Source organism: Hylobates moloch, unplaced genomic scaffold, assembly GCF_009828535.3.
Source record: "Hylobates moloch isolate HMO894 unplaced genomic scaffold, HMol_V3 SCAFFOLD_13, whole genome shotgun sequence".
In the NCBI taxonomy this organism is placed as follows: domain Eukaryota; kingdom Metazoa; phylum Chordata; class Mammalia; order Primates; family Hylobatidae; genus Hylobates; species Hylobates moloch.
Window position 1 is genome coordinate 95,645,883 of NW_026652288.1, and position 12,251 is coordinate 95,658,133.

Genomic DNA, 12,251 nt, shown 5'->3' on the forward strand with positions numbered 1-12,251 from the left:
AGCCGGGTGTGATGGTGCATGCCTGTAATCCCAGCTACTCGGGAAGCTGAGGCATGAGAATCACTTGAACCTGGGAGGAGGAGGTTGCAGTGAGCCAACGTGTGCCACTGCACTCTAGCCTGGGTGACAGAGTGAGACTTTGTCTCAAAAAAAAAAAAAAAAAAAAAAAAAAAGAGGTCAACAATTCCTGAATCCTCTCTTAAAGGACAGAGGTGTGGAGATGATGTTTCCTGATGACCTGGCCTGGAATATAACTATCTGACTGTCAAATAGATGGGGGTGAAACAAGAGAATAACTTCCCCAACCCCCGCCTCGATGTCAGTGGAGTTTTGTTTTCTTCTAGTGGTGGGATCACAACCCACCTTAGCACTAACAGCCTGGGATATCAAAGCACACAGACGCAGAGCCATGGAATGCCAGGCATGGGAGAGACTGTGGGCATTTGCCTGTAGCAATGGTGTTCGAACCTGGCAGCCCATCAGAGTCATCTGGGGAGCTCATTAAAATTGAGATTCCCAGGAACCAGCACAGAGATTGATTAGGTAGATCTAGGCTGGGGTCCACAAATCTTCATTTTCAACAAGCAGCTGGTTTAAGAACCAAGGTTCTGGTTCAACCCCATCCATCCACCTATCAAAACTTTGATACAAGATACTGCTTTTACAGTAAAGAAAACTGAGGTGCCAAAAATAGGTTAGTAGCAGGACTTGGACTAGAATTTGGTCCCCTGCCTGCTGGTGTGGTGTTTCTGCCAGTGCTCTTTCACCTGGCTTTCTCCTCCAGCTCACCTGTCCATTGAGGACCTGTGAGGACCCATGAGCCCAGAGGGGAATCAGCCGCCAGGAGCTTTGATTGAATCTCTCCATTTGGATCACTGGTGGAAAATGGCTACTTCTGGGGCTGGGGTAGAGGTGGTTTTAAGGACATTCTCAGAAAGATGTGTTTGTATTCTGGTGAGTTAAAAGTGGAAGGCCCAGCTGGTGGCCTCTAAAGCATACTACCCAGTTGTTCCAGACAGAAAGAATAGTCGGTTCATGGGAGCAGCCTGCTGTGTTGGAGGAACCAGAGTGGCGGAGGCAGAGTGAGCGATGGAGAGAGTGGCAGAAGAGGAGGTCTGGGAGGTAATGGGAGGCCAAAACATACGGGGCCCTCTAGGCCACGTGATCTTTGGCTTTTTCTCCAAGCCACTGCAGGATTTTGAGAAGAGGAGTGTCATAACCTGCCTGCTCTGATGTGGTGGTAAGAACAGGCTACCTAGGGCAGTGGGATAGAAGCAAGGAACCCAGTGAGGAAGCTTTGCAGTAATCCAGGGACAGAGGATGGTGGCTCAGATCAAGATGGCAGGAATGCAGGTGGTGAGATGTGGTTGAATCCTGGATGTTTTTTAAAAGTAGAGCTAATAGATTTTCTGATGGACTGGCTGTGAGATGTGAGATAAAAAGGGGAGTCAAGGATGATGCCAAGCATTTTGGCTCTAGTGATGGGAAGGCTGGAGTTACCAACAGAGAGAAAGAAGGCTGTGGGTGGAGAAGGTTTGGGGGAGGGACGGCAGGGCTCTGCATTGGACATGCCAAGTTTGAGGTGTCTGCTAAACACACAAGGGAAGTACGACACAGGCTGCTGGACATAGGAGCCTGGAGCTCAGGGAAAGCTGGAGACAGGCTGGAGGCATCATGAGTAAGCACATGGTATTTAAATAAAGTCTCATGACTGGATGAGGTGATCAAGGGATTAAGTACAGACAGTGAAGTGAAGAGGGTCAAGGACCCTGCCTGGGGATCCTCCAGCATCAAGAGGTCAGAGAGAAATGAGACCGAGAAGGAGTGACCAGTGAGGGGGGAGGAAAACCATGAGCAAGTCAAGTCCTAGAAGCCAAGTGGACCAAGCGTTTCCAGGAAGAGGGAGTGATCAGTTGGGTCACATGCCACTGACAGCTGTGGCAAGATGAGGGTTAGGAACTGACTATTGGATTTAGCTATTGGAGAACCTGGTAACCTTGACAGTGGCAGCATTTGACTCTGAACCTCATGGAGCCCCACAGCTTGACAACTGACTGTCATTGAAGACACCCTTATTGGGAATTTTTGTCTTCTGGATTAAGTTGTAAACTTTGCAACATCGGATGATGAGTCAGCGTATCCACAGAGCACGGAGTCCTTGCTGGGCTGTGGGGCCTTACGAAGCCCGCTGACACCCACCTGAGGGCTCCTACCACTGGGCATTGACCTAAAACAATTATCCTCATTCCTGGCTTACCTTGAACGCAGAATTTCAGTTCTTTGGGGTCAGTGACACCCTTCCTGCTTTCCCGGATCACAGCCCGGTTCTTCTTGTTTTCTCCCCAGAGATTGGTGCCTCCGTACATGCTGGGAATGTTGAGAATGGCAATGCCTTCCAGGAAGATGTTGCTCAGGTCCACTCCAACCCCATCGCACTGGAGGACAGAGAGAAAAGGCCATCTGTTAGTGTCCTCAGTGTGTCACAACCCAAGGTGCTCTGTGTGTGTGTGTGTGTGCGTGCATGTGTGTGTGTGTGGTGGGTACTCTCTTAAAGGATGTGACAGGTCCTCAGCCACCACCCTGCCACTGTCAGAAGAGAAATCATAGGCAAAGTCGCTCAGACTTAATGCTTTGACTGCTGCGGTGAGATGAGAGATCCAGACCTGGTCAGCTCTGGGAAAGACAGCAGAAGGCTCCGAGGTCATCTCTAGGTCTAGAAGTGCTTTAGGGCTGATTCTCAAATCAATTGTCAAACTGTTCTCCAGTCTAATCTCATTATCATCAATCTTGCCCCTTCCTAACCATTAGAAGATTTAGTGGAACTGAATTCAGAACCCAACAAATGACAGAAAATTCAGAACCTAACAAATGACAGAAAATTTTCATTTTTTTTTTTTTTTTTTTTTTTTGAGTGAGTCGTCTGTCGCATAATCTCGACTCACTGCAACCTCCACTTTCCGGTTTCAAGCAATTCTCCTGCCTCAGCCTCCTGAGTATCTGGGATTACAGGCACCCGCCACCATGCCCTGCTAGTTTTTGTACTTTTAGTAGAGACAGGGTTTCACTATGTTGGCCAGGATGGTCTCGATCTCCTGACTTCTTGATCCACCTGCCTCAGCCTCCTAAAGTTCTAGGATTACAGGAGTGAGCCACCACACCTGGCCAGAAAATTTTCGTTTTACCCCCTCCTATTTTATCTCTCTGTGAGAAGCACAAGGCTTTAAGCTTTGGAAGGCTTTCAGAATCTGCCTGTCTCCTGTATCTATCATAAATGCAATTTTGGCATATGTGTTTGCTGAAGGAGCAGAGTTTCTTTATCCAGTCTCCACAACTTGCAGTCCCCACCAGGTACAAAAAGCCAGAAGGCTTGAATTTTCATCTCACATGTCTTATAAAGTCAGCCCACTTTGGCATCGTGCTTACCAACACAGCAAGAAATATCAGCTCTGATCCTTGTTCCTCAGGGTAGTAGGTAGTTTATTTCACTTACAGAAGCAAACACTGGACCCAGAGAGTTGAGCTAAGTTATCCAAGCTTGCACAGCTAATAAATAACAGAGCAGGGATTCAAAGTTGGGGGATTTGACTACAAAGTACATGGTCTTTATCTTGTTTATTGCGAGAAAGAAAAAATCAAACGCATACAATAAAAACCCACTATCTCTGAGGTTACGTACAAACCCAAACTTCCAGAGACTGATCAACAGAGGAGGACTAGAAGGGTATTGTTGCCATCAGAGGAGGACTAGAAGACTTGTTGCCATTCACAGTGACTCACCTCCTGATTTCTTCGCAGTTCTTACGTTATGTTATCTTGTTTCCCCAACTACAAGATGGCATATGGTGAGCAACTCTGGTAACTGGGAACTCATTTTTTCACTGGGAAGTTCTGATAATTTGAGAAGTCTCTTTATGTTGATCTGGATTGTCTCCCACTCTTGTTTCCACCGGTTGGTCCTGTTCTCCCTTCTGAACCCATACAGAATGACCCTCCTTCCTCCTCCATAGGCCACCCCCCAGATAGATGATGATGATGATGAAGATCACCATTGTGCACATGTATTCGGCACTGCCATCTACCACACATAATTTTATACACATCTCATTTATTATCTGCATAATGACCCTATAAGTTAGTTACTATGACTATCCTCTTTTTACACTGGAGAAACTGAGGCACAGAGGAGGTTAAGTAACTTGCCCAAAGTTCACAGCTTACAAGTGGAAGTACACAGATTTAAGGGCAGGTAGTCAGAGCCCAAGTTTTTTATTTCTCCTCTCTCTCATACTACCAGGTTGTGCCACCTCTGGACTGTCAACTCTTTTCATCTTCTCCCATGAGACTTGGGCTTCAGATCTTTTCCCATCCCGGCTGCCCTGTTTTGCACACACTGTAGTTTGTTACCCTGCTATTTGGCAAGGCCCCCGGCATTGAAAACAACACTAACGACGGGATCTGATGGGGGCAGGTGGCTACCACACCAGTACTTCTTGTGGCTGAAATTTTATGATACTATCATGCCCCAGAAATGAGATGACGTACAAAGCTCATGTAAGAGCTCAGCAGGTTATCCATGATCATCATCCTTATCCTTATTATTCAGTATGATAAAGATTGCACTGGCCCTTTTGTTAGTGGCTAGATGACAACATCACTTCAGCTTAAATGGGTGGTCACCTTCGTTGCCCAGACCATCTCATGATCTATTTTTCATCCAGTTCTTTGCCATTCTGAACCTGTGTAGATTTTAAAAAATAACATAGACATAAAACTTTACATTTATGTTAATTAATTTCATCTGGCTTTCAGCCCAAGTTTCCTCTAGTCTACCCAGCTTACTTCCAGTCTTCATTCTGTGACCTTTTGTCATAGCGTTCCCATCATTTGGGGATTGGGTCATTAATATGTGTGTATAAAAGGAAAAAACAGTGACCGAGCCCTCTCCTTAGTCAGTTTAACACCAAACATTATGCATTAACATCCTTTGGGGTATGGCTGCTTTATCGGAGCTGCATCCTCTGGACTGGACTGTCACCCAGCCTACTTTTTATTATAAGACAGACTGATGGAATTTAGAGATGAGAGGCACATAAGGGAAGATGCCTCTCATCTTTCATGCCTCATCTTTCATAAATGAGCCCCAGTGAGGTTAAGAAACTTCCCTGTGGTCATCTAACTTATTAATGGTGGAGCTAGATATGTATCCAGGTCTCCAGACCTCAATCCTGTGTTCTTTCCATGAAAACATAAGACACTGTGCTGAGATCAAACAGCATTTCCTAAGTGACCACTCTACAACCTCTATTAGAAAAGGAATAAGAGAACTCAATTACGTCACCAATATCTGTGTGCAAAGCCTAAATACTTGGTTAATAATCTACTCTAGAATCTTGCCAGGGATCAGAATAAAGCGTATCAGTCTGTGGTTTCCAAAATGTACCCTATTCTTATTTTTTGAACACTGGAGCCATATTTGTCTGCCTCTTATTGGCTAGAACCTACTCTGTTTTCTGGATTTGTCAAAGTGGCCCCTGAATGACATCTACAGGCTCGTCCGGCAACTTGGATTCAAATGTGTGTGTGTGTTTCAAAGCCAGTTAGTTCTCCATTGATTTACGTTGGGTTCTAGTATCCACCTTTGGCATCTTTTCTTCCATTTTTAGTTTAAGGCCACTGTCTTTGGAAAAGGTGAAAACTCTTCCAGAATGGCAAAGCCCTGTTGAGCTATGCTTTCTATGTTCTTTTTTGCTTCAAACGTTGTCTAGCATTCGGCTTGGCCTTCAGTTAGCCTGAAGCCAGGCTCACGGGTCTGAGTTGCTTTTGTGTATTCCTACCTGGTTGCCTGCCCAGGCTCTGCCTTTGCGTGTATGTGTACCGTTTCCTGAAAGCATGGGCTCAACCAGAACTCTCTGTTGCTGTCACATTGATTGAAAAACAAAAACCAACTCCTTTTTCTTTTTTCTTTTCAATGTGATTCATGACTTCTTAGAAACTTATTTTGGAATGTCTTCTACCCTCCTATCCTTCATACACATATTCCTAGATATTTAGGCTAGAGTCCCATTGGATCACACTTTCTTTTTTCTTTTCTTTTCTTTTTTTTTTCTGAGACAGAGTTTCGCTCTTGTCGCCCAGGCTGGAGTGTGGTAGCGTGATCTTGGCTCACTGCAACCTCCACCTCCCGGGTTCAAACGATTCTCCTGCCTTGGCCTCCTGAAGTAGCTGGGATTACAGGTGCCCACCACCACGCCCAGCTAATTTGTTTTGTATTTTTAGTTGAGACGGGGTTTCACCATGTTGGCCAGCCTGGTCTCGAACTGACCTCAGGTGATCCACCCGCCTCGGCCTCCCGAAGTGCTGGGATTACAGGTGTGAGCCACCGTGCCCGGCCCACGCTTTCTTTTGTCCTTGTCACCCTCTAGAGGAAGTGGCCACTTCCCCGCCTTGATTGTAGTTGCTTCTACATCATCTCAATTTATTTATTGTTGGTCAAAACATCCCTTTCCCTTCTGAGCAGTAATGATAATATTATTAGCAACTCATGCTTGGTGAGAGCTTCCTAGGGCACTGTGCTGGGATTCACCCACAGTATCTCTTGGGATCTTCACATGAACGTGATGAGGGAGGCAGCATTACTACCCCCAACTGACAGGGCCTCTTAGGGGCTAAGATGCTTGCTCAAGGCTCCATAGCTTCCCACTCTACAAGATGGCAGAGCCAGGATGCAAACCCAGGAAGGCAGATGCCAGATCCTACGCTGGAGATGAGTCAGTGAGGCAAATCGGGATTTTTGCTGATGCTAGGCTTATAGCAAAATTAAACTTCCAGCTGTTTGAATAATTGAGATCTCTCACTACTGCTCTATCTTATAGAGTGCTTAGAGCAATGCCTGGCACATCGATGTTGGATATTAATATTATTATATCTTGCCTCCACACCAGGTTTGTTTTTTAAAAAAGTACATCACCAGCACAGTCCTTGACAAATAGTATTCCACAAAGTCACCTTTCTTCCGTACTACAGTTTTAAGTGTACTCTGTCCCCTCCATCTCTATCCATAGCCAGCTAAGTGTGTTTGCTATTACCTTGGTAAACGTTTACCTCCCCCTGGAACAGCAGACAATCCTCACTCTGCTTTCTAGGTTGTCCCCTTCCCCTATTACCGCAGTGGGTCCCATGTAGATAGGGCAAGTAGAGGAGATGGGAGAAGCCTGGGGTCTGCGGGACGCTGATGTCCTCTCCCCTTGGAATGCACCTACTTGGAAAGTGGGAGCCAATGTAGTGTCTTGGAAAGAACGTGCCTGCCTGGGCTTGGAGGCAGAGAGACATGGGTTTAAATCTTGGCTCTGTCACTTGCCAGCGGTGTGATTCCAGGTTGTTTCCTTACCCCTCTGAGGTTTAATTTGTCATCTGTAAAATGGAGGATGGGGGAATAACATCTGCCTTAAGGGGTTGATTGGTGTCTGGAAGGCAGTAGCACTATGTAACTGTCTGCATTATCACCACAGGTTCCCCAACCTCTGTGCCATGAGGCATTTATCTTCCTGAATTCACTCCCCCTACCTGAGGCTTTGCTGGAAGCATCTTAATGGCCTCTTGGCCCGACCCAGGCTGGTAAGAGCCTTGGCAAGCGCACGCCTGCGTGCCCATTCTCCAGAGTTCCTGGCCTCGCGATCGTGCACTGATTTCCTTCAGAACCCCAGGCCCGCTCTGGACCTGGAAGGCAGCCGTGCGGTCTGGGAAAGTGGAGCCGAGCCCGGGACGCTGTCGGCCTAAATGGAACGCCGGCACTGGGGCCCGCTCCCCGGCGGGTTCCCGAGCTAAATCCTCCAACTGTTCCATGACGTCATCGGGCCCCCTCCCCCTGCTCCGGCCCGCGCGGCCCCGGCGTGGCGCGAAGGAGGGTGGCGGTCCCCGCGCGCACCGTGGGCCATCCCTAACCCAGGACCTGGCTAGCAGGCTGCCCTCCGAGCCGAGGCTGCGCTGGGCGGAACCAGGGATTTACCGCCCGGAGTGGGGCTGAAACAGAGCTCCTGGCCCGAGCAGAGAGCGTGCACACGCTTGAAATAGTGCTCCTGGGTGCGCCGGCAGCCAGGTGCCCGATGTCAGGCTTGGAAGCAGCGCCGGAGTCCGTCTGAACCCAGGCCCGGGAGGCCAGAGGCTGCCGGCCACGTTCAACTGTGTCCCCCTTGGGAGGACAATCCCCCCAGTTCTGATTTCTTCCTGAGCCGCGGGTGGTTGGTTGGTTTGGTGGAAGGCGGGTGCACAGGTAACAGAGACAGGGTTAGGAGGCAAAGCGCGTTTATGTGCAAATGAAACGCACTGGGAACCCGTAATCCTCTCCACCCCCGCCCTTGATGTCTCGATCCCTACAATCACAGAATTCTAGGCAGAGGCCGCCGACTTCTCCGCCCTCGCCGAGAGGGACCCCGAGCACCGAAGCTTCCCAGCCGGTGCCGGCGTTTCCGTGCCCTCCTGCTCTCCTGCGCCGCGACCTCAAAAGGGCGGCGGGCGGGGGCCCCTCCACTCCAGCCCTGTCGATCCTATTTCTGAAGGGCCTTAGGGAAGGAGATTCCACAATTTATTTGATGACCTGTTTCAGTTTTTAGCAACTAGGAAATTCCCCCTTCTTCTAACCTCGATTCACCGTGCCACAGATTTGGTTTGGACGCAGATAGTTCTGTTTATAGGCCTGCCACTCGGCTTTGTCTGCTCTCAGGAATGACCTCCGCCAGGCCAGATCGGAGGTGGAAGCCAGGACTCGGTAGCTCCGGAGGCATGTGCCCCCTTTCTGCTGGAAATTTCTTTCTTGGGTACCCTGCCACTGAGTTATTGTCCCTCGCATCTTCCACCACTCTTTCCTGGTCTTTCTTAAAAAAAAAAAAAAAAAAAAAAAAAAAAGCCGGGCAAGGTGGCTCATGCCTGTAATCGCAGCACTTTGGGAGGCCGAGGCGTTTGGATTACCTGAGGTCAGGAGTTCGAGACCAGCCTGGCCAATATGGCGAAACCCCGTCTCTACTAAAAATACAAAAAATTAGCTGGGCGTGGTGGGGGACACCTGTAATCTCAGCTACTCTGGAGGCTGAGGCAGGAGAATCGCTTGAACCCGGGAGGCGGAGGTTGCAATGAGCTGAGATCGCGCCACTGCACTCCAGCCTGGGCGACAGAGCGAGACTCTATATAAAAAAAAATTATGGGTATTTTCAAACATATAGGGAAAGTAGAGAGAATAATAAACCCCCGTGTACCCCAAAACCCAGTCTGGGTAATCAGCACCTCTAGCAACAGGCAGCTAATCTTGTTTTAACTCTATCCCAGTTCACTTTATCACCGCCAGACTGAACTAGTTTATAGCAAAAAAAAAAAAAAAAAAAAAAAAAAATTACCTTAACACTATTGTTACTCTTAAAAAAATTCTTTAATAAGTATCCTGTAGTTGTTCAAATTTCCTTGATAGTGTCTTTTTTTTTTTATTGTTAGCTTGCCTGAAAAGTCTTCACACTGCATTTGTTGATATATATCTGTTAGGTCTCTTTTGATCTATAGACTCCTGTTCTTTTTTATCATTGTCTTTTATTTATTGAAGAACTGGGTCATTTGTCCTTAGAGCAGTGCTTTTCAAACTTGAATGTGCATGCAGATCACTCCAGGGTCTTATTAAAATGCAGATTCTGATTCAGGAGGTCTGGGTGCGGCCCGAGACTGCATTTCTGACCCCCTTCTTGGTGATGCTGATGCTGCAGGTCCGTGGACCACGCTTTGAGTAGTAAGGCTGTAGTGTTGCGCAGATTCTGGATTTTGCCAACTGCATCTCTGGGGTGTCTTTTAAACATAGTCTATCCCTTGTATTTTCACTAAATTGGTATTTTTAGATCTACAGGCTTGACTAGATTTAGGGTTGGCTTTTTGGCAAGATTACTTCATTAGTGGGGCTGTATATTTCCTATTGCATCTCATTAGGAAGCACATAATTTGGTTGTCTCTTTTTTTTGTGATTTTTAGACTGATCAGTGGATTCAGGTGTTGTCAGCCTACACCTTCTATTATACAGTTCTTGTCTAGACCCATTAATATAGTCCCCTAATGGTAGGATACCCTAGCACCTTCCCTGTACCTTTCTTCTAAATCTCTACAGATGCTATTTTCTCCATAAATTATTTCCCGTATAGTCTCTTAAAAGGATCTCTCTTTTTCTTTTTCTTTTCTTTTTTTTTAAGACTGAGTCTCACTCTGTTGCCCAGGCTAGAGTGCAGTGGCGCGATCGCGGCTCACTGCAGCCTCCACCTCCCAGGTTCAAGTGATTCTCCTGCCTCAGCCTCTCAAGTAGCTGGGACTACAGGTGCATGCCACCACGCCCAGTTAATTTTTGTATTGTTTTTAGTAGAGACAGGGTTTCACCATGTTGGCCAGGATTATCTTGATCTCTTGACCTCGTGATCTACCCGCCTCAGCCTCCCAAAGTGCTGGGATTACAGGCATGAGCCACCGCGCCTGGCTTTCAGGACAGTCCAGTATTATGCACATATACAAACTGGCCTGGCCTGTAGCAACTCTTACAGAACAGTGGCTTCTCCTGCATTCAGAGGTGCTGGTTTACATCGTTTTAGGAACTGATGTCTATTGTGGGCTGTTAGATAATGATATTAATCCACACATATGTTATATATTATTAATATATATCACTTATTCAGTAACTATTATGAACCAGCACTTTATATATTTTATGTCTAATCTTCACAACCCTACAATGTATTTGTATTCCCATTTTTTTTTTTTTTTGAGACAGAGTCTTGCTCTGTAGCCCAGGCTAGAGTGCAGTGGCATGATCTCGCCTCACCACAACCTCCGCCTCCTGGGTTCAAGCGATTCTCCTGCCTCAGCCTCCTGAGTAGCTGTGATTACAGGTGCACACCACCACATCCGGCTAATTTTTGTATTCTTAGTAGGGACGCGGTTTCACCATTTTGGCCAGGCTGGCCTTGAACACCTGACCTCAGACGATCTGCCTGCCTCAGCCTCCCACAGTGCTGGAATTACAGGTGTGAGCCACCGTGCCCGGCCTTGTATTCCCATTTTGACAGATGAGGAAACATTGACTCAGTGACACTAAGGAAGGAATGTCTTTCCAAATTTGTCAAGGTTCATGATAGTCCTCATGAACCTGCAGGTTTCATGCACGAGATGCAGGTGATGAGATCAAGAAGTCAGCCCAACCTACAGAGTGCACGCACCCAATGCCTCTTACTCTTGTGCTTTGTTACCTATGAGATCACATTTAGAGTATTATAGAACAGGAATTCGATTTTTCATTTTAAGGCAGACCCTGAAAAAAATGGAGTGTATCAAGAGAAGAGTGGTCCAGGATATTTGTGGGCCTGTAAATCAAGTCATCTAAGGAACTGAGGCTGTTTAGCTCAGTGAAGATGAAGAGGAGACACCATGAAGATACATCTCCAGCCCTATGAAAGACACTCATGTGGAGGAGAGTGGAGGATGCTCTGTGTGCCTCTGGAGGGTGAAAATGGGCCCAGTGGATGGGGAATTCAGTCATGCACCCCGTAAACACTTATTGTGCACCTATTTTGTTCCAAGTATTGTGCTAAGTGCTGTCTAGGGAAGAAGATGACAAGGAATGGGACATACAATCCTTGTTCAACATCAGGAAGAACTTTCTGAAAATCAGAGCTGTCCAGTAATGCAGCAGGCTTCTTGAAAAGTAGTGAACTTCCTATCTTTGGAGATTCAGGAGGAGGCTGGATGCCCACTTATCACAATGTGTTAGGATGAGTCTTTTGTGGAGTGGTAAGTGGAACTAAATCCTCTTCCAGTTCCAAAATTCCACATCTACGTTCAGCTTTGTTTTGGCAGGCTAGTGTGCGCTGTGCTGAAAGAGTGCCATCCTGACCCCCCGCTTCCACCCAGCCTTGTCCGCCCTGCTGTGTGCTCTGAGTTCTCTGACAGTGAGCTGAGGTGGGCCAGTTAGACTGGAAAGTGGCTGCATCTGTGACAGGGATGATGGAGTTCTGGCGGGTTTGTGTGGGCTCAAGGAATGCAGCATTGAAGCCATGTACACACAACCTGCTTAAGAACATCCCATGGGCAGAAAATGTTTTCTTCCTCTTTAGCCCTCCTCTGTTGCTGTGCCAGGCGGGCACAATGGTGCCTTTGAGAGGGGCAGCTGGAAGGGGGTGTTGGCAGGCAGACTGGAAGTAGAATATTGCAGCTGGGGGTGGGGGTGCCCAAATTCATTT

General features: G+C 47.3%; 1 protein-coding gene across 3 annotated transcripts in view; it reads right to left on the bottom strand.

The window, feature by feature from the left end:
• Positions 1-12,251, bottom strand: part of DGKG (diacylglycerol kinase gamma) — a 214,559-nt gene that overhangs the window by 35,698 nt on the left and 166,610 nt on the right. For all 3 annotated transcript variants that reach the window (XM_032171841.2, XM_032171842.2, XM_032171843.2), the window contains one exon: positions 2,258-2,435. In XM_032171841.2, coding sequence (XP_032027732.1) covers positions 2,258-2,435 — 178 coding nt within the window. The remainder of the gene's footprint in view (positions 1-2,257; positions 2,436-12,251) is intronic.